Below are 27,185 nucleotides of genomic sequence, written 5' to 3'. Positions count from 1 at the left end.
AGACTCTGATCTCCAATAAACCACCAGAGAACTGGAAGTGGCGCTGTGGCTCAAGTGCTAGAGAGCTCGCCTTGAGCTGAAGAGCACAGGGACAGCGCCCAGGCCTGGAGTTCAAGCCCCACTACTGAAAAAAAAAAAAAAAAAAAGCAAGCAGCTGGTGCCCAGGGGCATGGGGTGGGGCCGGGTGGGGCCGTCAAGGTAGCTTCTGGACAGCAGGCTGGGGTGGACAGCGTGGAGGCACCGGGTAGCGGGACACGGCCTGAGACCCTGCTCCCTGTCCTGCATGGCCAAGGCCCCGCACATCTGGGATTCCCTCCCCCCCCCCCGTTCATGCCAGCAAAGGCAGCTGGCAGCCCTGTGGCAGAGAAGGCCCCGGGCAAGGATGAGGGCTCAGGACTCTTCAGTAGGGGACACGGGGTCGGCCTGCAGCGCGGGAGCTCACCGGTGGGCCGCTGTGTGACACGGGAGGGGTGCGGGAGGCGCCACCACCGCAGAGAGAGGAGCCAGGCCTCCAGCACACTTGGAAACCAAGCGCCCCTGACTGGGCGCGGCCTCTGGGGCAGCAGGGAAGAGCAAGGAGAGAACGCTGCACGGAAAGCGTCCTGGGAGAGGTCAGGGGAAGCTCGAACCGCATCCTCTGCCGAGGTCCCGGAAGTGAAGCAGCGGTGGACAGGAAGTTCCCAGCACAAAGGCGGATCGTCTCCAAGGACAGAGCAAGACAAGAGCACCATCATCCACGGAACTAAAGGCCATGGGGCCTGGGTGTGCTTGTAATCCCAGCACTTGGGAGGCCAGGGCCAGAGGACTGAGAGTTCAGGCCAGCCCCGGACACACAGCGACCTTCCATAGACTTGCAGATAGACGAGAGGAGAACATCAGGGCGAAGAGAAATTCTTGATGACCAGGGGAAGGGGCAGGGGGAGTCAGGCAGAGGAGAGGAAACGCCGAAAGCCAGAAAATGGTGATCTGTGCCTTCAGAGGGCTGAAGAGAGAATACGAGACCTGTGTTGGCTATTTGGCTGAACTGGTGAGGCACTGGCTGAGGCGGGGCAGCATGGAAGCCTGCTGCCTGAGGCCCTGGGAAGGTGGGGAGCCCACGAGGGGTGGCAGGGCCTTTCCCGAGTGGGAGACAGAATCTGGGGCCGACCCTCAGTGAAAGACCAGAGCAGCCAGCCAGGAGGGAGCAGCCTAACAAGTCCCCAGGCAAACGGCTGCACCAGACATCCCCAGCAGAGCTCCAGACTGCACTAGAACACTGAACGAGCCGTGGGGACTCACACCTGTGATCCTACACTCAGGATGCTGAGATCTGGAAGATCACTGTTTGGGGCCAGCCTGTGCAGAAAAGTCCGCTAGATTCTGTGTCCAAAATAACCAGCAAAAAGCAGGGTTGGAAGCATGGCTCAAGTGGTAGAGCTCCAGCTGAGTAAGCAAGCGCAAGGGCCTGAGCTCCAAACCTGCTATCACTACAAAAACAAAAAAGCCAATTACACCCAACTGAACCTTGACTGTAAGAGACCTAACTAAAGGGTAGAAAAGATAACCACACAATGAAAAGCCGGGTAGGCGTTTTATACTGCAGGGTGAAAAGCATTACCGATGTCTGAATACACATACAATGAGGCTCAACACTTCTTAGAGTAAGGACAGATGTAGCAGGTAGGGAAATAGGTTAATTGGTGGCTACAATGTGCTTTACAAAATCCAAGTTAAGCAAACAAAACAGCAATGATAAAATCGATAAACTTTAGCACACAGCTACATATTCATTTATAATATTTGTATGTTCTGTATATACACATTTATAGTTAAACTTTACAGAGCAAATGGAGAACTCTGTGTGTGTATCAACTCTGGGCCCTGGCACACACTAGGCAAATGCTCTACCACCGGGCTACAACACCATTCCTGGAACACTGAAGGGAACCAAAATGTCCTTTGAAATCCAATAAACATAGGTGATTTACACTTTTTAAGACCTGAAGTGCAGCTGGGTGCTGGTGGCTTACACATATAATCCAAGCTACTTAGAAAGTTGAGTCCTGGAGGATTGTGGTTTGAAGCTAGGCCAGGTGAGATTCCTGTAACCTGGGGGCGTGGCTCAAGCCTCAAATAAACTAGCTGAACATTCAGGGTAAACCCTGAGATTAAACATCAGTGGAGGGGGGGAAGAGGGGTGGAGGGAGGGGATCTGAAAAGGGGAAAAAAGGGAGAATCAAATAGATAATACAAAGTAAGGTATTTTTTAACGGAGTATTATAGGGAACTTTATACTGATAACTGACAAGGGAAAAAAACATAAATTCTTCCAAAACGCCACAATTGGTGTAAGCAGAGATGGAGAAAGGGATGGAGCAATTAAGTAAACACCAAGGCACGCACCCTCTCTCTGCCCAGCCTGGAGGCACAGGGTGCAGGCGTGGGCTTTGGGGCTGCCTGACTTCAAGCGCCTGTGAATTTGCCACACTTCATGGGGCCAGTATTTTTTTGTCGGTCGTGGGGCTTGAACTCGGTTTGGGTGCTGTCCCTGCGCTCTTCAGCTCAAGGCAAGCGCTCTACCGCTTGAGCTACAATGCCATTTCTGGTTGTCTAGTGATTTATTGGAGATGAGTCTCATGGACTTTCCTGCCCAGGCTGGCTTTGAACCGTGATCCTCAGATATCAGTCTCCTGAGTAGCTAGGATGACAGGCGTGAGCCACTGGCGCCCAGCTATGGGGCCAGTATTAACTTTGTTCTAAAACCTGGTCTAGGCCAGGCTAGGAGAGCTAACTGGAGACATCTCATAAGCATGCAAGAATCCCATACCTTCACCTGTGGCCTTCTGCACCACATGGTGATGGCCAGTAGAGGGCAGTCTCAGCGCCTTCCTTCTTCCAGCGCCAGCGTTTGTTCTCAGGGCCTCGCGTCTCTCTGCATGGCGTCCCCCACGGGAGCTCACGGTCTGGGGCGGCAGAGACGCTGGACACCCTGGAAGTGGACCCGGGTCGAGATGCCTGCACCGTCCCTCACCTCAGCTCCCCACCCTGGCAGAGCTCCGAGGCCCAGGCAAGTCGGCGGTGTGAGGCTTGCGGATAGGAGGAAGGTCTGCGTGGTTCCAGCAGACACGGATTCAGCGAGGTTGGGAAAGGCATAAAAACACACAAAATCACATAGAACATACAAAATCTAAAAATGACCAACACCAGCCAAAAGCCAGCGGAAAACAATCTAGCCATTCGTTGTGGCAGAAGTGCTGGGAATGCGCCGGGCAGGATTTCCTCTTTACAACCGCTTAAAATGGTAAAGACCTAAACAAAAGAAGCCCGAGGAAAACAGATAAATGGGAGGAGAGAAAGCACCTCCCAGTCCTCACATTTGTCAAGATTCCAGCGTGCCCAATGGAAGGCCAGAGACAGGTGATAGATTAGACTGAGATGCTAGGTTAGATGGGGAGGATGGTTCCGATACTGCGGACTGGGTAACGAGGGAAGCGATGGGAGCGGCGGAGACGGAGACCGAACGCGGCCGGACATGCCAAGGACGCTGGGAGAGGCAGTCTTGCCGCCAAGCCACGTGGAAGCGCTCGTCAGTGTCTTTTGGGTGCCAGAAGGTGCCAAGTGCTGATCTCAGCCCTGCTTGAGGGGCCAAGGTCCTGCCGGAAGTGCTTCTGTTGGCCACCGGGGGCACTGGCGAGGCGCGCCAGCACATGGCTGGCAGCAGAGGGAGCCTGGGGACCTGCGCGACAGTGGATGCGGTGCAAAGTTCCAGTGAAGCTGCACGCGGGTGGCTCTTGTCTGGCGCTGGTGCCCTGCGCTGCCGCACACCTCCTGCTTCCGCCTCCCCAGGGAAAAGCCAGGCCCTTCCCCTCCCCCCAGCCCCCCCAGTGCCCACGTGGAGGCTGAGCACTGAGGTCAGGATGAAGGCCTTTATCCACAGCAGTCCCGGGCTGCCTTGGGAAAGCGCTCAGAGCCGCTCTCATTCCCCCCTGCCCTGCAGACCGCTGGCTACTGAGCTGCCCCATGGCCAGCCAGGCCTGTGTGTGGGGTCTGGACACCAGGGACACTGGGCTCCGGGCACAGCACAGGCCTCCGGAAAGTCTCTGGAATCACTGGGAACATCCATGGCCGCTGCCGGCTTTGACGCCAGCAGTGGGGAGAGGGTGTGGGCCTCGGTGTCTCTATCTGTAGGAGGGTCCATCCATGGCCCCGCTCAGGCCACCAGCTGACCAGGAAGAGGGCCAGAGCTAGACAGGCCTGCCCCTGGTGCCTGGCAGGTGACCGGCCCCCTCAGGCCCCTGCTGTGTGGACAGAAAGCCCCCGGGGCCCAGCCTGGGCTGTCGGTCACCACTTACAGACTAAACCAAAGCAAGCAGAGCCACCTGCCCCGGGTGACATAAGCAAGGACAGGCTTCTGCCAGTCCCGGCCTGGTGGCATCATCCCAAACGTGCGGTTCCAGTTACCATGCACTGGCAGGGGTCCATGGGTGGGCCAGCTGCTCCTCACTGACCCTGGGGGTCAGGAACAGAGAGCTACCTGCTTTCTGCCAACTGGGGGGGGGGCGTGTTATACACACACACACACACACATTTTGTGCACACACTTGCACCCATGCACACCCCATGCATGTGTGCACATACCTGTGCACGTGCACACCCATGCACAAGCCTATGCATGCACCTGTGCACATGCACACCCATGCACACAAGCCTATGCATGCACACCTGTGCACATGCACACCCATGCACACAAGCCTATGCATGCACACCTGTGCACATGCACTCATGCACACAAGCCTATGCATGCACACCTGTGCAATGCACACCCATGCACACAAGCCTATGCATGCACACCTGTGCACGTGCACTCATGCACACAAGCCTATGCATGCACACCTGTGCACATGCACACCCATGCACACAAGCATATACATGCACACCTGTGCGCATGCACACCCATGCATACAAGCATATGCATGCACACCTGTGCATGTGCACACCCATGCATACAAGCCTATGTATGCACACCTGTGCACATGCACACCCATGCATGTGTACTCGCACCCCTGCATGGCCCTCAGACCCATGTGAACATATGTACTTACACCCACCCATGCACACTCACACCCCTCCTTACTGCCCAGCAGCTCCTGAAAAACCAGGACTTGCCCAGCATGCAGCTGGAGAAATGGAGGCTTGGGCCGCCCAGGACCCCAGCTCCCAGGTCAACCCCAGGCCGTGGCTTTCCTGAATGTTGGCCCTGCCCTGTCCCACAAGGCAGCCGAGAAGTTAACTTCTGTCCAGGCTGGGCCCGCACTGGCCCTACCAGCCACTGCCAAGGAGCTGCTGACCTCCGTGGCAGCCCCAGGGCGGGCGGAGGGGAGCAGGTGGCGTCTCTGGGAGTCTGTTTCTAGTCTGCACTGCCGGGGGGTGCACCCCGACTCTCACTGAATCTGGGGCCCGGTGGGATGACAGACTCCCTGGCACGTGCTGGGTGCCCACCCCACTCCAGCAGCAGCTCACCCACAGGCAGGCGCCTCCCACCCCACCGCCTGCTGAACGGAGGGAGGGGAGCTGCTGGGGGCAGGGTGGCCTCTAGCCCCAGGGCTGCCCCAGAGAGGGGCCTGCAGGCCTCCTCGGTCCCCGGCCAGACCTCACGGGCAGGCAACGGCCGGACGCCACAGCTGTCCCTGGCTGGTGCAGACGGGGTGTTGCCAGGGCCAGCATGGGCCGAGGGGCGCAGTGCTGTCCCCACCCGCGGACCCCGGGCTCCCGCTACAACTCGTGGCTAGACTGTGGCTGCGTTCAGGGTTGCTGTGCACATCTCAATTTTAATGGCATCTGTCATTTAAACCTCTGAAGCCCCAGCTTGCCTGCTGGCGCCTCCTCCCGCTGTCCATCAGCACGGGCACCTGGCACCCGGCCCGCTCTGGGTGCCAATCAGGGGCAAGAGGCCGTGGTCCCCACCCGAGACTGTGGTGCTCCGTCATGGCCAGCCAAGGCACAGCCGCCCCCAGTGAGGAGGGCGCATGGGGACCAGAAAGCCGGGCCCATCTGGAGCTGGTTGGGGCCGGCGCTGCAGGAGCCGTGCCCTGAGAACTGTCCCGGGTGCCCAGGGCCATCTTCCTTCCGCAGAGCGCACACAGCTTGTGCTTGGCCCCACATCTGGGTGCACGGGGCCAGGGCAGCGCCCTGGGCACAAGGCCGCCGCGTGCGCTGGGGCCGGGCGGAGCAGCGTCTTGGTCAAGGCTGGGTCTCAGCCGGCTACACGTCCGTCTCCACCCGCAAGCGCTCCATCCGGCGGACATTGTCCTCCACGGCCACGCGGCTGGTGATGGTCTGGGCGAAGCCGTCGGGGAACCAACCCGTTTCTCCGTCCCGCAGCCTCTCTCCATACAACCACCCTGCAGAGCCGGGGCAGTGAGGGGCAGCAGGGGACGGCAGGCCCCACGGAGCTCTCGGACGCGAGGTTTGCGTATGGAGCTCCCCGCCCCTCCCAGCGTCACCCCAGTCCTGTGGGGGGGACCCCTCCCGCTCAGGCAAGGCCCGAGGAACTTGTTCCCGCTCATTCTGGTCATTTTCAAAGTTCTTGCGAGGTGGGGGACGGAGGAACACGCAGGTCCCTCTTGCTCGGCCATGGCGCTCAGCCTCCCCTCGCCCACCATTATCCCCCTCCCCCCAACCCCCGGCTCACCGTCCTCCTCCTGCAGGACCAGGACCACGTCCGCCTGCTGCAGCGTGATCTCATCCGCCTGCTTGGCGAAGTAGGCCTTGGTGATCTCTACCTGGGGCAGCTCTGGGGGGGGGGGCGGGAAGGCATCGTGACAAGCCTGCCCCCCTACAATGCCTGCCCCTCCCCTGCCCATGGCAGCCCAGCACACACACCCCCATCCCCACCCCCGGCTGGGAGACCCTGCTCTGGTGACGAAAGGCCCCAGCAGTGGCAGAGAGTATGGCCGCCCTGAGCCTCCTCTACTCTGTGGCCTTTGCTTCCCTGGCTGTAGGTCCAGTGAATCTGCCCTTAAAGCCCAACAAAAGGGCAGAGTCTGGACCCAGGAGAGCTCTCTGAGGGAGGCCCAGTGCCTGGGGCGGGCAGGGCTGCGGCCCGGGGCTGGAAGCTGCCCCCTCTCTGGCCAGGCCCGCCCCACACCCACCTCCTTTGCTGTCCAGGCCCTGCCACTGTCTCTCCTTGTGGGTGAGCGCTGTGATCCAACGGGCGCGATCGCTCCTGGGGGCGGACGGGAACGTGAGCCAGGCCCTCCCCCTCCCCCTCCATGCTGGACCTGCCATGCTAACCTGCCTGCCGTTCCCGACCCCTGCTCCACCTTACATTGCGGCTCCTGGGCGAGGTGTTCCTACCTCGGGGCCTTTGCATGGCCGTGCCCTGGAGAGCACTGTCTATGTCTGCTGCCTGGCTCTCCCCGCCTCTGAGCTTCGACTTCACCCGATAATGACGAGGTTTCCTTCCCACACTCCATCCCTGCCTAGCGCTCTGTGGTTCCTGCCCTGCATGCCCGGGCCCCAGCACACACGTGCCCGGAGGCAGGCTGCGGGCACACAGAGGTGCTTGGAGCAGCGCCCCCCCCCCCGCCCCGCCCCGGGAGCTGCCACCCATCTTACGCGGAGTCGGAGGACAGCAGGATGTGCTCCTGGCGACCCTCGCTGTTACGCAGCAGGGTCACCTGGAAGGGGTGGGGCACAGAGGAGCTGCGGCTGCCGCCCGCCGGCACACAGGGCTCCGCCGGCTCCAGCTTCCGCACCTGCACATGCTCCAGCTGGGCGTAGTCCTGGACCAGGTAGCTGTCCTCGCTGTGGGGACGTGGGGAGGGGGTGTCGGTGGAGCCCCCTTTCACAGGGACTGCCCAGACAGGCCCCAGGCCCGGGGGCAGAGGCCCAGGGCCCGCAGAAGCCCTGTGTGCCGCAGCAGCAACCTGGCCGGCCCGTATGGCACAGGGCTGAGTGCCAAGGTCAGCGGGCCTCGGGACACTTCTCTGCCCCTGGCCTCTGTCTGCCCCGTCGCCGGGCCCCCGGCCTGGTGTGTTCACCTCCCCCCGTCCCTGGGCCCACGGGCCGGCGCCCACCTCTTCTTCTTGGTGATGATCAATACGTCACTGAACAGGAATAGGTAACACGTCGGCCGGCTGGCGATTTTCCTAAAAAGCCCAGTTTCCTCCACCAGGACCAGCTCCCCCCGCTTCAGCAGCCAGCGGGAGGCAGAGATCAGAGGAAGGGACTGGGGACAGACAAGTCAGGTGGGCAGCTGGCCAGCAGCACAACCCCTGGACCCCTAAATGGGGTGCCCGGCCGGCTGCCAGACAGAGGGCCCACGAAGTGTGCAGGGGCTTTACACAAAGCTCGTGCAACTGGCTGACGTGCCCTGGATGCCCAGGGGCCTGGACAGCTCTGTCCAACCTCCAGCCAGGCCACAGGTTTGCTGGGCAGCTGCTCAACATCCCCGCGGGGCTGGGGTGGAGCCCAGGTTCAGAGGCCTGGCCTGAAATCAGTTGCCCGCTTCGAACACGAGAAGAGCTGAGCATAGGTGCACGTGTGTGTGGGGGGGAAGAGGAGGCAGGGGGGAGGGGCAAATACTCCACACCCTCACACCCCATCCACCAAGTCCACCGAGCCCCCCGGGGGCCGCCTGCCCTCTCCAGCCCTCACAGGCTCCATCGCAAGGCCGCCCTGGGCGCTGGAACTCAATGCACAACGCAGGACACCTCTGGGTGGACAGAGTGGCCAAGGCCCCGGACGGGAGGCCCGGGCAGGACCACACGCGGGTGGCACAGGCCACACAGGCGGGGGGGGGGGGCGGTGGCTCGCCGAAGGGCTCTGTGGCAAATGAGGCCTGAGCCCTTCTGACGGGAGGGGCCGCGGGCTGCCCAGGCCAGGCGAAGTACCTTGGCTCTTCCACAGGACCTGAGCCTCACTAAGCCTGGGCTGGTCCTCAGGTCAGCGTCCTTGGGGATGCCCAGAATGCAATCCTGGGTGGGCAACGCCAGGGGTCTGGGCAGGGGCTGCGGGGAGACGCTTAGGCCGGGCACTCCCCAGAGGCCCCTCTTCACCCTCCATGGCCCCTGACCGCAGAGGGAGGCCTGCGGGGAGCGGGGGGAGGAGGGGCGTGCTGGCAGGGGCCTGGCCCCGAGGACACCCACCTTGACCTTGCCGAAGTCCAGCTGCGTGTGCAGCGTGTACATCTGCTCCGTGCGCTCCATCCTGTGGGCTCCCTCATTGCACTCCTTCACCAGCTGCAGGCGTGGACACGAGTGAGCGGGGCCGGGCCGGCCCTGGCCTCGGCTTCTCCACCCGCAGCGTGAAAAGCTTGGCAGGGGTGATCCCCGAGCCTCTCCAGCCCCGCACGGTGCTACCAGGCTGGTGGGGGGGGGAGGAGGACCGGGAGAACGGAGAGCTGGGGAGAACTTGGGGGGAGTGAGGACTGGGGGAGCAGAGGTGGCGTGGAAACGGGGGATTGTTCAGGCAGGGCAGGGCGCCCCCACCACCTGACTCCTCACCTTGCTGATGGCCTTCAGTGCCCGGCTGGCGGCCTTGTACCTTTCAGGGTGACCCTGAGTCTTGATGCAGAGTGTCTGGGGAAGACGCAGCAGTGAGAAGGGGCTCCCCAGGACTGGGACAGGGGCAATGGCCCCCAGAAGACTCCTGCTGGGTGTCACCAGAGGCCCGCACGCCAGGCCTTCACCGTATCAAGCCAGATTGAGGGGAGCAGGCGTAGCGCCCCACACCCCTGCTGCCCATCTGGGCCGTCTTCTCCTGCTGGAGGGAAGCGAGGGTGGAGGTGGGTGCCCCACCGCTAGGGCTCTAAGGTCTGAGGTTCCTCGAGAGACTGTGGGCACCCAGCTGGGCTTGTACCACATGCACGCCTGGGTGTGCAGGTACACGCGTGTGGACGCCTGGGTGTGCAGGTACACGCGTGTGGACACGGGCGCACTCGTGCATGTGTGCACTCGGCAGGCCACAGCAATCATTTCAAATCACTCCGACAGAGCCAGGGTGGAGGGGCAGAGGGAGGGGCAGCGCCTGGCTGGGGGAGGGCCCCCACCGCGGGCGTGGACGGGGGTCCGTCAGGGGACTCACGTCGGTGAGGAGGGGCAGCCGGGTGACTCTCTGCATGGGGAGGATGAGGAAGGAGATCATGGGGAGGCCTCCGCACGCAGGCCGCTTCTCGATCTCCCTCAGGACCTCGCGGAAGGTGGCATTGCTGGTCCTGCAACGGAAGGCAGGGCCGTCGCTTCAGCTGGGGGCGGGAGCCCTGGGGGCGGCCCACGCAGAGGCGGGGGGGGGGGGGGGGGGTCCCCCACGAGGGCCGCACGCACGAGAGCTTCTGCAGAGTGCGCTGCTGGTAGACCTCGTTGGCGCAGTAGGCGACGTAGGGGTGGAAGTGCCGCTCGGCGTGCTCTTCCAGGATGTCGCTGATGTCCTCGACGCACACCTGCTGCTTGTGCCGCTGCTCCAGGGCCTCGAAGAACCTGCGGCGTGCGGGGGGGGGGGTGAGGGCCTGTCCTGGAGGCCCGTGTACATGTGTGTGACACAGACAGGCATGCACAGACAAATGTGCGCCCACACAGGCACGTGAGTGTACACACACACATTCACACGAGAGGATCCACGCTCCTGGAGGCAGCATAAAGCAGGCGTGCGGCGGGTCAGATCTCAAGCTGAACGGCACAGGCCGGCGCGCCGCAGTCCCACCGTGTGCTGGGAGCCAGGGCCCCTCCAAGACAGCACAGATCGGCTCCTTTCCCCACCACCCGTGCAGCATCAGACGCACACGTGGCCTGGACGAGCTCAAGAGCAGAGAGGAAGTTCCCAGCCTCCTAGGCCCCAAGGGGCCTCGCGGGGCTCCGAAGGACGAGGGAGGGGGCCTTCTCCAGGGACACAGGCTTGCATGCGAGGCAGCTCTGCCAGGCCAGCTCAGGCCATGCTCCAGGGCATTCTGAGGGACGGCCCACGCAGGCCGTGAGGGCCCGGCTGGCACACCTGAAGGGAAGGAAGCCCTCCGCTCCTCTCTGAGCCAGGCCTTGGACGGGGGTGACGAGGACAAAGTGAGCTGATCCCAGCAGAGCTTGGCTCGGGGCTCTGCTAGTCTTGGCTGGACCAACAATGGCTGCCCGGGGTGTGGAGCCTTCTGTCTATCCTGCAGTCACTAGAACGGCCAGACTCTGAGACCCGACTACCACTCGAGGCCTGGGGGGGCCTGCCCTGCCCACTGCTGGACCTGTCTGTCTGAGAAATCTCTTCACTGGCTGGGACATGACAAGTGTCCCTGGGGGCCCCGCCGTGCCCTCCCTGTATCCAGGGACACTCTGAAGGCCTCTGCCCTTGGGAAGCCCTGGACTACGAGATGCTAGATCAGGACATCCTGTGGATAGGTCAGAGAAAGCAGAGGCCCAGCTGCCTTCAGGCCGGGCCAGTCAGCTGACACACATGACTCTGGGATTTCCAAGAGTGGACCACCAGCCACTGGCCCAAAATAGCACTGGTCCCCAGGGGAGGCCATTGTAGAAGGCCAGAGGAGGCAGCCAGAGTCCCACCGGACACAGGGACGACTGGCCCGAAGCCTGTGGAGTCCGGAGGCAAACAGCCTGCTCCACAAAGGGGACTCCACCAGGGAGACCAGATGAGGGCGGGGGGCGGATCTCTCCTCAACCAGCTCCGAGTCGGGGGTGGGGAGCTTCTGACACCACAGCTCTAGAGGAACCCCCCCCCCCGCCCTGCATCTCCCGGCGTTGAGGGTGGACGCGCCCACAGGCAGCAGATGTGGTGGACTTGGGAGAGACGAGGCTGATTCCAGCCATGTTCCCAGAGCCCAGCCTCGAAGCCTGAGCGCCATGACTCACCCACCTCAGGCCCACCTGGGCTGCGTCCTCGAGGAATTAGATGGACACAGGCATACACACACACACACATGTGCACACACGATCAGACATGTTCACACAGACACGTGTGTACGCACACCATGCACTGGCACGAGCACACACACGAGACACAGCCACGCACACACACATACATGCACATAAGGCATGTATATAATGCTCACGTGTAATGAATACACATACACACCAGCATAGTGCTCATACAAGCCCACACACGTGTATACATGGACACATGGGACACAATGTATACAAACTGCAGAAATGCACACGCGTGCAAGGCACATACATGGTACGCATGCATACGCACACATGCACACACACCCCTCTGCAGGCCTACAGCTGCATATTTGGCCCATCTTCCACCTCTGGGTCCTGCAACCAGAGCACAGCTCAGCCACCAGACACTACTGCGCAGAACATGACCTGGGCTGAAACCTGAGGTTGCTCCTTGGCCTGGGGAGCGCCCGTGGCAATGCCTGGCCAGGCGGCCATCCGCAGCCAGCACTGTGGAGCAGGCTGCCCTGTGGAAATCACCCACCTCTCCCGAGTGCTCAGCCCATCACCCAGGCTGGCTCCTGGAGGCTGCTCCTCACAGTCCCATCCCCAGATGCAGCCCCTCTCCCCAGAGCCGGCTGATGCCACCATGGTGCTGACTGATACGGGGGGGGGGGGGTGCTGCCCAGACGTCCTGCCTTTGAGAGGGGGTCTGGACACGGGAGCTGGGTGAGAGAGACTCACTTCTGGCTGGCGGCCAGCACGTCCAGGATGTTGGAGAAGAGGTGGTGGTACTCCATCTGCGTCATGGCTGCCCGCAGTTCTTGGGACTGCAGGAACTCGGCCACCAGGATGCTCAGGCTGTGCAGGTAGGAGTACTCAGACGTGAGAATCTCAAACATGGCCTGTGGCAGGAGCAGACTGGTGAGCGCTCTGCCCCCGTGAACGTACGCTCAGGGCAGAGGAGCTGAGGGGGAGGAGGTGCTCTGGGCGGCAGGTGGGGGGGGGTGGGGGAGGACCAGGGATCCCGGGACAGCCCGCTAGCTCTCCAGCTGAGCGGACCCTCCCTAGCTCCGGACTCTGGCTCAGCCGAGCCCCTATCCTGGCTGGCTGAGGCTTTGTGAAAAGACTCAGAGAATGGCTGGCCTGAAGCAAAGGCCACAACACTCAGCCAGCATGATGGACTCCAACTGGACGAGTGGGTGGACATCACTCTGCCCCCTACCCAGGTGCTGTGTGGCTTCCATGGTCAGGACGCCCCCGACGGCACCCTTACCTCCTGCCTCTTGCGCTCCTCCGTGGACAGCGTGTCTAAGATGCCTGACTCCACCACCTGAGGAGGGCAGAGGGCTGGGAGTTACAGACTGCACATCCTGGAATCGAGCCCAAGCCCCCTGAGGACCAGAGCCGACGTGAGGCCGGAGCAGCCCGGAGGAGGCCAGGCAAAGCCAGCCCTGCCCAGAACCCCTGCAGCTGCCCGTGATCGGCTCAGAGCTGGCTGGTCCTCTCTCTCTTGAACCCCCAGGGAGAGCCGGGCCAGCCCAGGAGGAGTGACAGGTGTCTAAGTCAACACGCAGGTGGGAGGATCTTGTTCCCAAAATCTGCCCTGGTGGGGAAGCTGGAAGCCCACCCAGGGAGAAGAGTGCCGGGCAGGGACACAGGCAAACAGCACCGGGCAGGTGTGTGCGTCAGGGCTTGGGGGCGGGACAGTGACACGGAGCCAGCCTGGTGGCACTGCCAGTGCTCTCCGCCCCTTGGGGCCTGTGGCCCACAGGCAGCCTTGGTTAGAGCATAGTTCCTACAAGCTGTGGCATGCCCTGTCCCTGCAGAGCGGGCCCGGCCATACTGGATCCGGGACCGTCATGACTGCTCTTCTCTCGACTAGACAGACAGTCTGGCCACGGTGCCCAGGCTTCTTACCCAGCCAGGGTCTGATATCGAGCACCGTTTTGAGAGCGCAGTGTTCTGGGCCCCGCCCAGGCTGAGGGGCGGGAATGTACACGGATCCACACCCCGCAGACAGAACACGCGTGCACCCACACTCCCCCCTCCACCCGGCCCTGCCCCGCTGCGTGTGCCAGCAGCCGCCCAGAGCATAGAGACAGCCAGGGAGGGGCGCCACGGTCCTGAGACAGAGGGCAAGCCAGTCAGCCTCCCTGCACAGCCACGGCCCTTCTGCTTTCCATCCACAGCAGTGCCCTGGGCTCCCACAGCCAAGACAGGCTCCCTTTCCAGACACAAGAGGGCCTGGCTCACTGTGGAAGCCAAAGTGAGGCACTGGCTCCAAGCCCTGGGTCCCCCTCCTCGGCTAAATACCCCTCCTCCTCCAGATCCTCTGAACCGGTCCTCAGCTGAGGGCCCAAGGGGCCCGCACCACGTACCCTGCACGTTTGAGTAGGGGTGATGACAGAGGACCAAATCAGGTCCCTGACTGCCCTCCCTTCCAGTGACTGCAGGGGGCTTGCTGTGGCCTCCACCTGGCTGGCCTCTGCCATGGGCCCTACCTCCGGGAGCTGGCTCCAGGTGACCTGAGCGGGCCGGTAGCTCTTGACGACGATGGTGGTGTCCACTCTCCGGGCCCCCTCGGGGCTTGGGGGCTCATCCAGCACGTCATCATCGGACTCGTGGCTGGTGTTCAGGCCCCGCTCCCGGATCTCCTGGTAGAATCGGGGGTCTGGAAAGAAGAGCAGAGTCACTGTAGGGGACGGAGCTTGAAGGAGCTGAGTCCTGCAGAAGGCTTCCTACACTTCCCACTCCCCAACAGCACGGGACACTGCAGGGGACCCAGGGAAGCTCCCCGCTGGCTCCTGTGGCCCTGTGGGGTCAACAGGGAGTCAGCTGGCAGCCCAGTGATGAATGGGCTGAGCTGACCAATGGGAGCCATGCAGGGACAGGTTATGCCTGGCCTGGGAGGGGCCAAGGGGCCTCTGAAGGCCGGGCTTGGGGGGTGCTGGGTGCCACCTGGTGGGTCCGTCCCTGCAGCACCCAGGAAGCTGGCCACGAGCCCTGGAGAACTGCTCAGGTCTCCCTGAGATGGTCGAGGAAGACTCGGTCCTCGCTCCTAGCCATGGACATCCTGCCAGGACCACGGCATCACGGCACGTCTCTGAGGTTGGGTGGGGGCACCCGAGCCCCCAATCCTTCCCAGGCCTCATGGCCTCCACCTGGCCAAGCGACTGCAGTCTTCAGCAGGTGCACAGTGGCCATCCCTGCTCCCCCACCTCCGCCCCCCAGCCCCCAGAGCGGGCCTGGAAGACACACGCAGAGTGTACCCCACGATCTGGCCTTAGTTCCACCAGGTGCTCACGGGTGACCCTCCCCCCGCGTGGGTCGCACGGGAAGGATGAGATCTGGTAGTGATAGTCACGTTGCCCCCGGAAGGACTCCCAAGCTCCCCGGCATCATCCAGACCAGCTCCCCCTGACTAAGGGCAAGGCCTCGGCGGCCGCAGGAGCCACCTACCGTCCTTGAAGGAGCCCTTTTGTGCACGCTTCCGCCCCAGGGTCCTCTGCAGACACAGAGACACAGACCGTCAGTCAGGGTGGGGGACACGGGGACCCCACGATGGGAAAGAGCCTGGCTGAGCACACAGAGGGGGTCCCGCTTCACCGGGGCCTCTGGACCGCCAGGCAGAGGCCAGGACCAGTGGGAAGGGTGGAAAGGGCTGGAGCAGGCAGAAATGGGGACCAAGGCTGGGCAGATCCAGGCAGGCCTCCTGGTGGAGGGGGGACCCCTGAGATTACAGGAAGGCTTGGATGGAAGCCAGGACAGGCAGAGGACCGAGATGGGGCCGTGGGGTAGGACCTGGGGCGGTAGCAAGAACAGGCCAGCTGGTTACTGCCTGATCTCTCGCACTGGTCAGGTAGTGCACAAACTAAAGGAGCCCAGCAGAAGGGACCAGGGGGCCCAGCCTCGGGGGCCTCACCCCGAGCTGCCCACTGAAGTTGCAGGCCAGCAGAGGGGACCAGGAGGCTGAGCCCCGGGGGCCTCACCCCGAGCCGCCCACTCAGAGCCCACTACTTGGCCAGGACACCAGGCTTTGGAAGGTCCGGTTCCAGGAAGGCAGAGGCCGGTTTCTGGTTTCTCAGAACCAGTTGGGGCCTGAAAACTCCCCTTGCTGGTTGGGGAAGGGAGGCGCTCCCAGCCACACCTGGCCCGGCTCCCTCAGCACCTGGGGCCGCCCACCGCCTCCTCCCAGCCCTCCCCTGGTCCTCCGACCTCCCTGCTTCAGCCTCCTGCCCAGCCTGGGCCTGAGCAGTGAGGAGCGGCTTCTTCTGCGCCCCCTGCTGGACCTCGGCACCCCCATTGCGTCTCCTCGATCCTGGGGCTCTCCAATGATGGGGCCTGTACCCAGAGCAGGGCATGCCCTGGAGCTCAAGAAATGAGCGCAGGTGGGGTCATCAGGGAGCGAATGATGGAGAGGTTGCAGGCCTGGCCCCGGGAGGCAGACGGTGCTACCCTTGCATCTGGGGCATAGGGGCCCACTGTGGACGTTCCACTAGTGTTGGGGGTCCGGGCATCTCAGGTGGGCAGGGAAGGGCGCTGGGGTCACAGGCCCCACCTTGGCCTCCGGCAAAAGCCCAGGGCCTGTCCAGGTGGCCCTGCCCGGCAGCTGCCACCTTCACACGCAGTCTCGGCTCCTTCCAGGGTCCAGCCAGGGCCCAGGGCCAGGAGAAGTGGACCCTGGGCCCAAACTCTGTGCCCCCTGCTCCTGGAGTGCACCGCAGGACAGTTGTCAGACAACCCCCTCATCCACGGGAACCGGGGGGGGGGCACCCGGGCGGGCTGAGGGAGGCACTGTGGAGGTGCCCGGCAGGCTCTCCTGCCCTGTGAGCCTGAGCCACCCTGCCACACCCCGCCCAATAGGACCAAGCAGGATAGGCGGGGCCCTAAAAGCCCTACAGCCCTATTCTGGAGACAGGACACTGTGCCCAGGGGCCAGGCAACTCTCTCTCAACACAGCCTTCCTGCTAGGGCCTGGCCCTCAGCCACAGAAAGCAGGTAACTCAAAGGGTTCTTGGGGTGGAGCCCCGAAAGTCCCCTCCTCCCCCCCCCACACCTCCGGGCTGCAGTAACTACCCCAGGAGGGATGAAGGTAGAGCCTGCCCAGCTTCAGGGCCCGATAGGGAAGTCTGGGAAATGGACAGAATGGTAGAGGGGTAGACTCCTCCAGGGCTAGAGATTGGGGCTCTGTCCACCTCCCTTCCCAGTCGGTCAGGAGCCCCCTGGGCAGGGCAGGCTGGGACTGGTTCTGGCATTGGACAGGGTGGGTTCAGCTCAGACTCAGAGAGTCGCCAGGGCCTGCTGTCCACTCTGGATGCGGGTGGGGACGTGATCTGCAGGCAGCCAGACTCTTGACCCCGCTGAGCCTCTGTAACCCCGTAGGGCAGGGTGCTGGCCCTCACTGCCGGCCTCTGGGCTCAGCCAGAACAATCTGGTCAGCAGCCTGCACTCAGTAGGGCTCATTCACAACAGCCACCAAGATGAGGGAGGAGAGCCAGCCGGGCACCACGCTGCCCCTCAAGCCCCGGGCACCACCCTGCCCCTCAAGCCCCCGGGCTGCCCTTACCTTGTTTTTGGCTGGACAGCGGGCTGAAGGCTGGCTGGACTCCTCGGCTAGAGCCTGGAGCTTGGAGCTGAGCTGGACGGAGTCCCCCTTACCGCCTGGTGGCCCCAGGCCCTTCATCGCCGCCCGGTAGGACTGATTCCTCAGGTTGCGCTTCAGCATTCCCCTGGGGCCTGTGTCCATGTCCATGTCATCCAAGGAGAAGCTGGGTGCCGGGAGGAGCTGCGGGTCCCTCCGGGCCGCCTCCTTGCTGAGCATGGCTGCCCCAAAGCTCTGGTGTCGTGCTGGGGTCTTGGCTTTGCTGGCCACGGCCAGGCTCCTGGGGATGAGCTGCTGGGTGCCCATCTTGAGGGCCGCGGGGCTCTGCGTGCTCAGGATAATAGGCCGCGACTCCTTGTCCTCCGTGGACGATGCCAGTGGCATTGAGGCCTCGGGCTCGAAGGCAGCATTGGTCCTGGCCCTAAGGGAGCCCCGGACCATGGGGAGACCAGATGCGGGGTTCCCATTGGCATCGAGCCGCAGCTCGGAGTGGAAACGGTATTCCAGGAGCTTGTCCTCCAAAGAGCTGTCCGAGTGCCGCTGTGACATGCTGGGCGGCTGCAGGGCCTGGGGGACAGAGGTGAGGGGGTGAGGGGGGCCTCCCCGCATGGTTCTCTGCGACGTCCATCCTTAGCATCTGCCCTGTGCACAGCCCCCGGGACACAGCAGGCTGGGGATTTAAGCAAGCGTGGAGCTGGCCATCAGCTCAACCTGTCCCCGGGCGTGTCCCTGGGAGACGCCACAGCCCACCGGAGCTGCACTGGGAGCCAGGGACGGCTCACCCCAGCTCCTGCCCACAGCTCATCAGAGGACGGAGGCCGAGCCCCTCCTGGGGTTGTGCTAGCCACTGGCTCTGTGCTGAGGGACGAGGGGTGGAGGTGGGGTAAGACTGTGGCGGAGCTCAACCGCATTCCATGCCCGTAGCACACAAGTCCTGGGCGAGGACAGGAAGAGACAGTTGAGTCCTGCAGACCAGGACTAGAAAGAATCCTGGCCAGTTCCCGATGCTACCTGGTGGCCACAGGTCTTCTAAAACCACTTATCGGAGGCCAGGTGAAGACGATCCCATTTCCCTGATCAGATGACCGACAGTGACTCCAGCCCTGCCTTCCTGGTGGTCCCCGAGGAAAGCTGGCTGGCTGGCGGCCCCGGGACACAGCAACCTAAGCTTAGGCCTGGCTGCTTCTCCCTTCCATGGCTGGGGCACACCTTCCACACCACCATGACTGACGATCAACCCCCCCCCCCCCCCCGCCTCTCCATGGTGGCCACATGCCCACACTGGAACCCGTGAGCTCGGGGTGGGACCGACAAGCTGTCTCAGGAGCCATGGTGGACCCGGTGGCAGGGACCAGGGTGGGTGTGGAGCCAGCTGGGGACTGAGGTGTTTACAGGGTTCCAGGACCGGAGCCACAGCCTTACAGCCGCCCCTGCAGCATGCAGTGCCACTGTGGGCCATCAATTCTCACCCATGGACATGCCGGCCAGTCCCACTGGGCTGCTGTGTCCCCGAAACCCCACCCCACCCCTTTGTCTTCTCCACTGCCACTGACGGGTCGCTGTCCTCCTTGCCTGCAGGGTGCTTGGCCCCAGCCCTCTCCCAGCCCCTTTTGACACAGACCAAGGTGGGAGCAGAGCAGGCACAGGACTGGGTTTTGTCAACGAGGAGAAGGTGGTTAAAAGGAACATGTGTCCTGTTTATTTTGGTTGGTTGTGGGGCTTGAACTCTGGGCCTGGGCACTGTCTCTGTGCTCCTCAGCTCAAGGCGAGCGCTCTACCACTTGAGTCATAGCGCCACTTCTGGTTTTCTGGTGGTTCACTGGAGATAAGAGTCTCATGGACTTTCCTGTCCTGGCTGGCTTTGAACCGAGATTCTCAGATCTCAGCCTGCTGAGTAGCTGGGATGACAGGCGGGATGCACTGGCGCAGGGCCGGAGGCAGAATCTTAAAGCTGGGTGTGCGACTCACCCTCATGCCAACCCCTCCATCCTCCCGCATCCGCTCTCCGCAGCACCGGAACAGAAACCCAACGTCCTCAACGATCAAGGAACACCACCGCTCCACCCAGGCCCTAGCGTGTAACACGGACACACTGAGGACACAGCTACCTCCTGAAGGCGTGCAAAATGGCCGGGTGCAGGGGCCACACCAGCAAGTATCAGGGCCGGGCTGAATCCAAACTGCCTTCCTCGTCAGACCAACTTCTGGTCCTCAGGCTGCATTGACGGCAGAGATACCTGGGTGCTGGGGACCTCGGCAGGATCCAACCCCCCCAAACTCACTGAGATTACCCCATCCCACCCCGCGCTCCTTTTTAAAAATAGCAACGGGGAGTGTAGATGTTAAGATGTAAGTCTCACCAGGTCTGATGCTGGTGTCCGGTCTCAGATGGGGTGACGGGCAGAGTCGGGGGTCCACATCAGTGGGGAGGCTGTGGGCTGAGCGCCAAGCCACCACAGCCTTGCTATTTCCTGGTGGACCTAGAAAGGAAGGTTTCCCAGGGCTACTGGCACCTCTCCGAGCCCAGGGGTGACCGCAGCTTTTGACCTGCACAGTGTCTGGAATTGAGAGCTCAGTAGCTCCCAGCCCTAGTCTACCTCCCCCCCCCCCACTCCGGGCCTAGGAATCTCTCCCTGCAGGGTGGGGCTGGCCCTACAGCTGAGGCAGCTGTGGGCCACCCAGGAAGCTGGCTGGCGGTCCCTGCCCAGCCCCTAAAGCCACCAAGCTCTCCCACTACACAGGACATGGTGCCCTGCTAAAGCTAAAAAAATGCGGTCCCAGGAAGGCTGGCTGAGGCCGGGCGGGGGAGGGGGCTGGAGCCCTGGCTGTCTCTGAGGGCGCATTCCTGAGGACATTCCAAGTCACAGGCTGAGGACAACAGCAGCCACACCAGGCCTTCCTCCCCTGGGAACGCCAGTCTGGGATGAGGTACTGCCAGCCGCGGGGCTGGGCTGCACCCTCACAGGGTAAACGCACAACAAACCAGTTGAGTTCCGACTTCTACCATCTGAAGTCACCGAACTGCCGGGCTCAGAGGGCAGCCGCTTACCGGGGGCACACCAGGTCGTCAGAAAGCACAGGGGCCCCAGCTGCTCAGGTACCTCATCTCCTACCAAATAAACATCTATCAGCTTTCTCTGAGCCGGTGCCCAAGGCCCAGTGGGAGGCAGCCCCACCCAGCAGAGGGCAAAGTCTGCTCCGGGGCCCAAAGGTGCCCAGACGGGAACCTGTCAGGTGAGCCAGGAACGAGGCGTGACCTCCAGTTCCCGCAAGGCACCACACCCACGGGCCTGGGGCTCCACCTGCCCATGTCCCCCCTGGGATGTGGGCACCTGCCCCTCCCCCAGGAGCCAGGAGCCTGCTGGGCACTCAGCTGTGAAGCTTTCAATGACATGAACGAACTGCGTGCACAGATTGCTCACAGAGCACGGACAGGTCTGCTGACCTCCCTGCCCCCTCCCAGGGCTGCCCTGTCTGGAGAGCCCAGCACTGCCGGCTGGCACTCCAGCTCTTCCCTGGCTGTCTCTGAACACGGCCTGGGCCACACAGCCCTTGGTGGCGGGAGGCCTGGCCTGCCTGTTAATGATTTCCCTCAGTTCCGCAGCCCGTTCTCCTCTGTTAACTTCCCCGTGTTCCGGTTTCTCATGCACACATTCCATGTGCTTAGGAAGCACTTTCTGCTTCCGGGCAATCCTCTGGGCCCGGGCCTGGTCCTCGGGCCATCCAGGTCTTCCGTATCTTTCCACGCTGGAGCCTGGGCCCCGGGCCTCATCCCTCTCCATGCGAAGCACTCCTGGGCACTGACCTCAGGAAGGAGGAGGACAGATCTGAGTGTCTGAGAATGTCTTCCTTCTTCACACTGCCTGGTAAACTATGGCGAGTCTAAAGTTCCTGCTGAAGATTACTTTCTTCTAGAATCAGGAAGCATTTTCCATGTCTTCCGTGGTACTGAAGAGACCTCCCGAGTCCTTCCAGGCTCTGGGGAGATTCGGGCCCCTCCATGTTCACTGGCTCAGCGAGGTGTCTGGTGGGATTCTTTTTTTTTTTTTTTTTTTTGGGTCCGGTTGTGGGGCCTGAACTCTGGGCCTGGGGGCTGTCCCTGAGCAATTCAGCTCAAGGCGAGCGCTCTACCACTTGAGCCACAGCGCCACTTCCGGCTTTTTTCTTATGTGGTGCTGAGGAATCGAACCCAGGGCCTCAGGCATGCAAGGCAAGTGCTCTACCACTGAGCCACAGCCGTCTGGTGGGATTCTTGATCTGCTGGCTCTGATGGTCTGGGCTGTGCTGTGTGAGGCTTTGTATCATTTCTTGGGTAATTTCTCTCAACTCTGTCTTCTCTTCCAGAACGTCTATTCGTAAGTACTGAAACCTCTGAAGTTTTCTCCCTGTTTCTTACCTTGTGGTCTTCATGCCCTCCCGTTGCTTTTCAATCACTGCATCCTGTTCTTGCCTTATGGATGCACAGCTTCTATTAACCGAGGGGAAAAGAATTGCTCTTTCTTGTGCATGTTTCCTCTGTTGGCTGGCCATGGGGGCTTGGCTCTTTGCATGCGTGCGTGTGCATGCACACACGTGTACACACACACTCACTCTCCTGTCAGCCTCTGTCTCAGGCTCAAGGCTCTCCTCAAACACCTGCTGGGGACAGTTAGCAGGCTGCTTCTGCTTTCTGCAAGAGGGAGGACGTGTGCTCAGCCACACACTGGGAGCACAGCTTCTGTCCTGTAGGAGATCTGTCCTGCAGAGTATCCGTCCTTCAGGCCCTCCGGTCCCCCACTCCATCGCGTGTGTCTGGCATCTTTCCTCCAAGCTGGCTGGTGTCCGCAGAGCATTCCATCCGTTCTCACTGGGACACCAGCAGAGCCAGGCCAAGAGCGGTGTCTCCCTCCATTGTCCCCTGCAACAGGACCTACTACAGTGCGGCCGGCGCCCCACGAAGTCCCCAGGCCACAGAAGCAGAGGGGACTCTCAGTGAGGGCGGCCCAGGTTCCCCGAGCAGGAAGCTCCTCCAAAGAGACACACAGTCGTGAGGGCTCGGCACGCATCCCTCTCTCCCCGCAAGTCTGGGAGCCATGGGGGGGGGCAGGGCGATTCTAACAGGGGTGCAACTCCTGAGCTGAGGGGCTGATGTGTGACACGGGCACTGGCTCTGCCCTGGTCTCCGCACCCTGGCTCTGTGTCTCGAGAAAGAAGCCCGGCACTCTGTGAGAACTGACCCGCGTGAAGTCTTGGCGTAACATAAGCAGACGCAGGCCAGGGTGGCTCCACAGAGGCCCACAGACCTGTGCGGGGGCATCTGGGGGCTGTCTTCCTGCTGCTTCGGCTCAGGGGGTGGGCTAGAAAGCCCCCTTCCCCAGGATGGGTGCCTTGGAACCCACGCTATTGTCCCGTGGGGCAGGGAACAGAAGGTGGAGCAGGGCGGGGTCTGCCTCTGGATGCCTCAAGGATCCCCCCCCTCCCCCTCTCCTAGGTGAGCCTGCCAGTGCTGAGCGGCCTGTGCCTTGCATGTCTGGCTGTATGTTGGATCCCGCCTGAGGTAGGCAGGCCACTCTGAGCCCAGCTCTCTAGTGATTCTTCCCAGCAGATCAGCTTCCCAGGCCCTGGCGGGCACTCATACCAGCCTTTCCGCTCCCCTAGGAGCCTGATTTCCCAGCCCGGGCTATCACTCCTTAAAGCTGCTCATCTAGACCCAAATTACCCTGAGTGGGGTACACAGGCCCCTCCGGGAGCCTCCCTCTCCAGGTCAGGGCAGCCCCGCCCTGGGCATTTCTGCTCCAGCTACCCCCACCCTATCTGGGGGAGTTCAGCCTCTCTAGCCCCAACCCACAATGGCGCCCTTGTACTCGGGTAATTCTGCCTGGGCGAACCACATCAACTGGGGGCAGGATTTGGCTTTGTAAAGCACAACACACATCAACCAGCACCACTGGCAAGATGGCCAGGGGCTCAGCCTCAGTGACTCTCACTCTGGATCGGCTTTGTTGGGCAGGGGACAGGGTGACACTGGCGGTGGTCACCAGTCCTGGCATCCTGTGACGTGGCCATCTTAGACAACCACAGTACACAGGACAGGTCTACAGCAAAAAAGGCAGCCAGAACAAAGGTCTGTGGCCACTAACCTGAGTCCCTTCCAGTGGTGGTGGGGGAACTCACCGGGCCTGCCTAGCTCTGGACACACACACCCAGCCTGTGGCACCACTCACGGCTCCCAGTCCATTCCAGGTCCATCCCACAGATCCGGGCCCCACTGCAGGCCGGGCTGGCACGGCCGTGCCCACACCTGGGCAGGAGGCAGGCTCTGCACGGCCGTGTCTGTCCGTGGTAAACCAGTGTCCTTCACTGCCGTCCCACCCACTGTCTTTGGCCCTCCCCAAGCTTCTGGAAGCTCTTCCATTTCTGACAGGTGAGGAAAGTGACCTGCTGGGTCAGAACGCTGGCCAATGAGAGCCAGGTAAGATGCCAGGTCCCACTCTGACCTAGATGACTGTCCCCAAGCCAGGGACCCCCGGTAAGCAGATTCCAGACCTGTCCACCACGATGGGGACACACAGTCACCTGAGCACAAGTGCCCCCGGCCACACGGAGCCCGACACTGACCAGATCCACAGACCAGATCCAGAAACTGAAACCAACGCTGCTGCTCCCCCCCCCACCTCCAGCAAACGGGCAGCCCTGCCCCACCCAAATGCCAAAGCCGACTGCCTTCCTCAGGCACAAGCTGTGGGGACCCTGGCCGTTCACCACTGTGCCCTTGGCAACTGCCCCGTGGGGTGCTCCTGTGGAGCTAATGCCTGAGAACCCCTCTCAGCAAGGGTCCCGCCCTACAGACATGAGGGGGGAAGGTGTGGAGCACCGGGAGTAGCTCAGGCCACCCCACGCCCAGCTCCTGTGACTTAGGGCTGAAGCCACCCAGGACCCCTCCTCCCACCATGGCTGGGTCCCCGAGTAAACGTCCAGTTCTCTCCTTGGACCCCAAGTAGGGGCAGGGATGGTCTGGCTTGTGTCCCCCGAATGGAAGGTGCTCAGTAGCTGACCTGGCCCCTTCAAGAGGCGCTCGCGTTACCTCTATTTACACCAAGGCGGGAGGCTTAAGTGACTCCTACTGAGCACCATCCGAACCGGAGGTCACATACAGAGGCCCTTGGCCAGGGTGGCCTGAGGGAAGAGAGCCACCAGCAGCCTCTGAGACCCTCCCACCAGTCCAGCAGATGCCAGGCAGGACCTGGCCCCGATGGCCCCACGAGGACCTCCACACCCCCATTTATTTAGTCGGCAGCAAGGAAAGGGACCCTTGCGCCCCTCACTCGGGAGGCTGGCTAGGGCCCGTCCCTACCCCCTCCCATTTCACACGGGTGGAAACTAAGGCTCCGGTGTCCAGGCTGGTAAGTAAGGGACCCACCCACGGCTGTGGAAGCAAACCCTGCCCCTCCGGGCGCCCGAGGAAGCCGCGCCCCCCCCCCTGCGCCAGGGTCCGGGGCGGGGAGGGCGCGGGGAGACTCGCGTGCCCCCTGCCCCCTTCAGCGCTCAGGCGAAGCAAATACCCCGCAAGACGCGGGGGTCGCTCCCGCCTGACCCGGGAATTCCCAAGCGTCCCCAGCCCGCCGAGGGCCCCGCGCCGGGAAAGATCTCCGTGCGCTCCGAGACTCCGCACCCGCCGAGGACCCCGCGCCGGGGGAGATCCCCAACCCCCGCCGAGGGCCCCGCGCCGGGGAGATCCCCGTGCGCTCCGAGGTTCCCGCGCCCGCCGAGGGCCCCGCGCTCCGAGACTCCGCACCCGCCGAGGACCCCGCGCCGGGGAAGATCCCCACCCCCCGCCGAGGGCCCCGCGCCGAGGTTCCCGCGCCGGGGGAGATCTCCGCTCCCGCCGAGGGCCCCGCGCCGAGGTTCCCGCGCCCGCCGAGGACCCCGCGCCGGGGAGATCTCCGCCCCCGCCGAGGGCCCCGCGCCGGGGAGATCTCCGCCCCCGCCGAGGGCCCCGCGCCGAGGTTCCTGCGCCCGCCGAGGGCCCCGCGCGCTGCCGCAGTTCCCCGGGCCGGCGAGGGCGGCGCTCTGGGCGCAGGGCGCAGGGGCGGCGGGACGCCTGCGGCAGACCCCGGGCCGCGCACGGTGGTCCTGGGCCCAGGGGGCCCCGCCGGCCCCCGAGGCGGCCGCTCCCCGTCCACGACTCACCTGTCCTCCGGGTCCGCCGGCGCCACGGGGCGGAGCAGCAGCGACGCGCCGGGCAGCCAGGCGCGCGGTCCGGCCGGCGGCCCGTGCCCGCCCTCCTCGCCCTCCCCACTTCCTGTGCGGCCCGGGGCGGGGCGGGGCGGGGCGGGGCGGGCCCAGCCCGGCAGGTGGACTCCCGCGGGGCGGGGCGTCGCCCGGGCACCTGCGGGGCCTCGCCTGCTGGCCACGCCTCCCGCGTCTGCCCCGCCCGAGCGGGCCCGCGCCCCGCCCACGGGGCCGCGCGCCTCGGGGTTGGGGGCCGGACGGCCTCGGCTGCCCCCGGCTGCCCTGCGCCAATCCCTGCCCTGGGCTCCCCCGCCGGCCTCCTCCTCCAGGAAGCCCGGCCTTCCGCATTCTGTGAAGCGGGGCTGCGGGCTCACCGCCGCCCGGAGGGGCCAGGCCGACGCCCCCACACCCCACTTCACAGACGAGGGCCTGAGGCCGGGAAAGGAAGACACTGGCCAGCGGCACAGCCTCCCCGGAGCCCTGCGGGTGCTTGTGCCTGGCCTGGCTCTCGGCCCACTGCTCCCGGTGCTGGGGAAGGGACTGGGTGCTGCGCAGGCCAGGGCCACACGCGCAGAGCAGTTACCTGGGGCAGAGGGACAGAGACGTTGCTGCCGTGCATGGTCGCACTCGTGTGCGCGCTCGGAGGTGTGAGCGAGGCCAGGTGAGAGCCTGGCTGAGGCTGTGGAGAGCTGGAAGCCCCAGGGCTGTGCCGCCAGGAGCAGGGGCAGGAGCAGGGCTGAAGGAGCCTCTCAAGGCCGCGGCTGCTCGATGTGGCCAGTGTGCTCTGATGGGTGCCTCCTGCCCCTAGGAGAGGGGAGGGTGCAGCCAGCGTGGGGCCGATGCCGGCTCCAGGAAGCTGACGCCATCCTGCCTGGACGGCTTTGAGCTGGGGCTACTCACCTCCCGGGTCGGCGGTTTCCTGTTACAAGTCGCAGCGTACCTGCTCCTCAGCCCTGCTGTGTCATCCTTGGCCATTCTTGATAGGACTCTGAACACAGGTGGCTCATGGACTGCACAATGACGCTCCCAAGAGCGTCAGAGCGGACCCAGCGCACGCCCTCTCCTCTGTCACCACAGCTCCTCCTGTGTGCCCAGCTCACAGCAGGAGCCTGGTGCCTGGGGACTCACGGCTGTGGCCCGGGGTCCCAGAACTCTGCCGGGAGGTGTTGTGCGTGCCAGTCCGCTTTCTGACCTTTCAGGAAGGGGCTGTGGCCAGGTGAGAACAACACCCACAGTGAGCTAGTACCTGGGTCCCCGGCCGACTCTGACCTCGGCACGGTGGTCAGGGCGCTGTCTAACTAGGAAGCAGAGCCTCCCCTTACCAGCACTGGCTCTCTAGGCCCAGAGGATTTTGGGGATCTTGGCATTTTCTTGGGGGCTGGTGTGTGTGTGGGAGAGACAGCATGAGGAGGGTCTGTGGGACCCTCTTCTCCCAAGCCCTCCACGTGTCGCCTGAAGCCCAGTTGTCTGGAGGTGTGTGGTGCCCACCCCGGGGTGCAGGTGGACACAGG

The 27,185-nt window shown here is 63.2% G+C and overlaps 1 protein-coding gene across 6 annotated transcripts; it reads right to left on the bottom strand.

Annotated features, from left to right (window-relative positions):
- Positions 1-5,796: 5,796 nt before the first annotated feature.
- Positions 5,797-26,672, bottom strand: Arhgef16 (Rho guanine nucleotide exchange factor (GEF) 16). Of its 6 annotated transcripts, none has more exons than XM_013035758.1 (16): positions 26,575-26,672; positions 19,824-19,943; positions 17,428-18,030; positions 15,321-15,366; positions 14,363-14,532; positions 13,135-13,191; positions 12,603-12,763; positions 10,305-10,457; positions 10,066-10,195; positions 9,486-9,560; positions 9,129-9,221; positions 8,058-8,209; positions 7,597-7,785; positions 7,131-7,204; positions 6,671-6,772; positions 5,797-6,380 (listed from the first exon to the last, which is right to left on the bottom strand). In XM_013035758.1, exons 3-16 carry the CDS (start codon positions 18,010-18,012, stop codon positions 6,241-6,243), a joined length of 2,127 nt encoding a protein of 708 aa, XP_012891212.1. In that variant the 5' UTR covers positions 18,013-18,030; positions 19,824-19,943; positions 26,575-26,672; the 3' UTR covers positions 5,797-6,240. The 6 variants fall into 6 exon arrangements, with proteins under 6 accessions (XP_012891212.1, XP_012891232.1, XP_012891205.1 ...); XM_013035778.1 differs by lacking the exon at positions 26,575-26,672 and adding an exon at positions 26,258-26,276; XM_013035751.1 differs by lacking the exon at positions 26,575-26,672 and adding an exon at positions 25,633-25,709.
- Between the last annotated feature and the right edge of the window lie 513 nt (positions 26,673-27,185).

The sequence above is a fragment of the Dipodomys ordii genome, unplaced genomic scaffold (genome assembly GCF_000151885.1).
Source record: "Dipodomys ordii isolate 6190 unplaced genomic scaffold, Dord_2.0 Scaffold6, whole genome shotgun sequence".
Classification (NCBI taxonomy): domain Eukaryota; kingdom Metazoa; phylum Chordata; class Mammalia; order Rodentia; family Heteromyidae; genus Dipodomys; species Dipodomys ordii.
The sequence above is the reverse complement of the archived record's forward strand: the minus strand, read 5'-3'. Positions and strand labels throughout refer to the sequence as shown.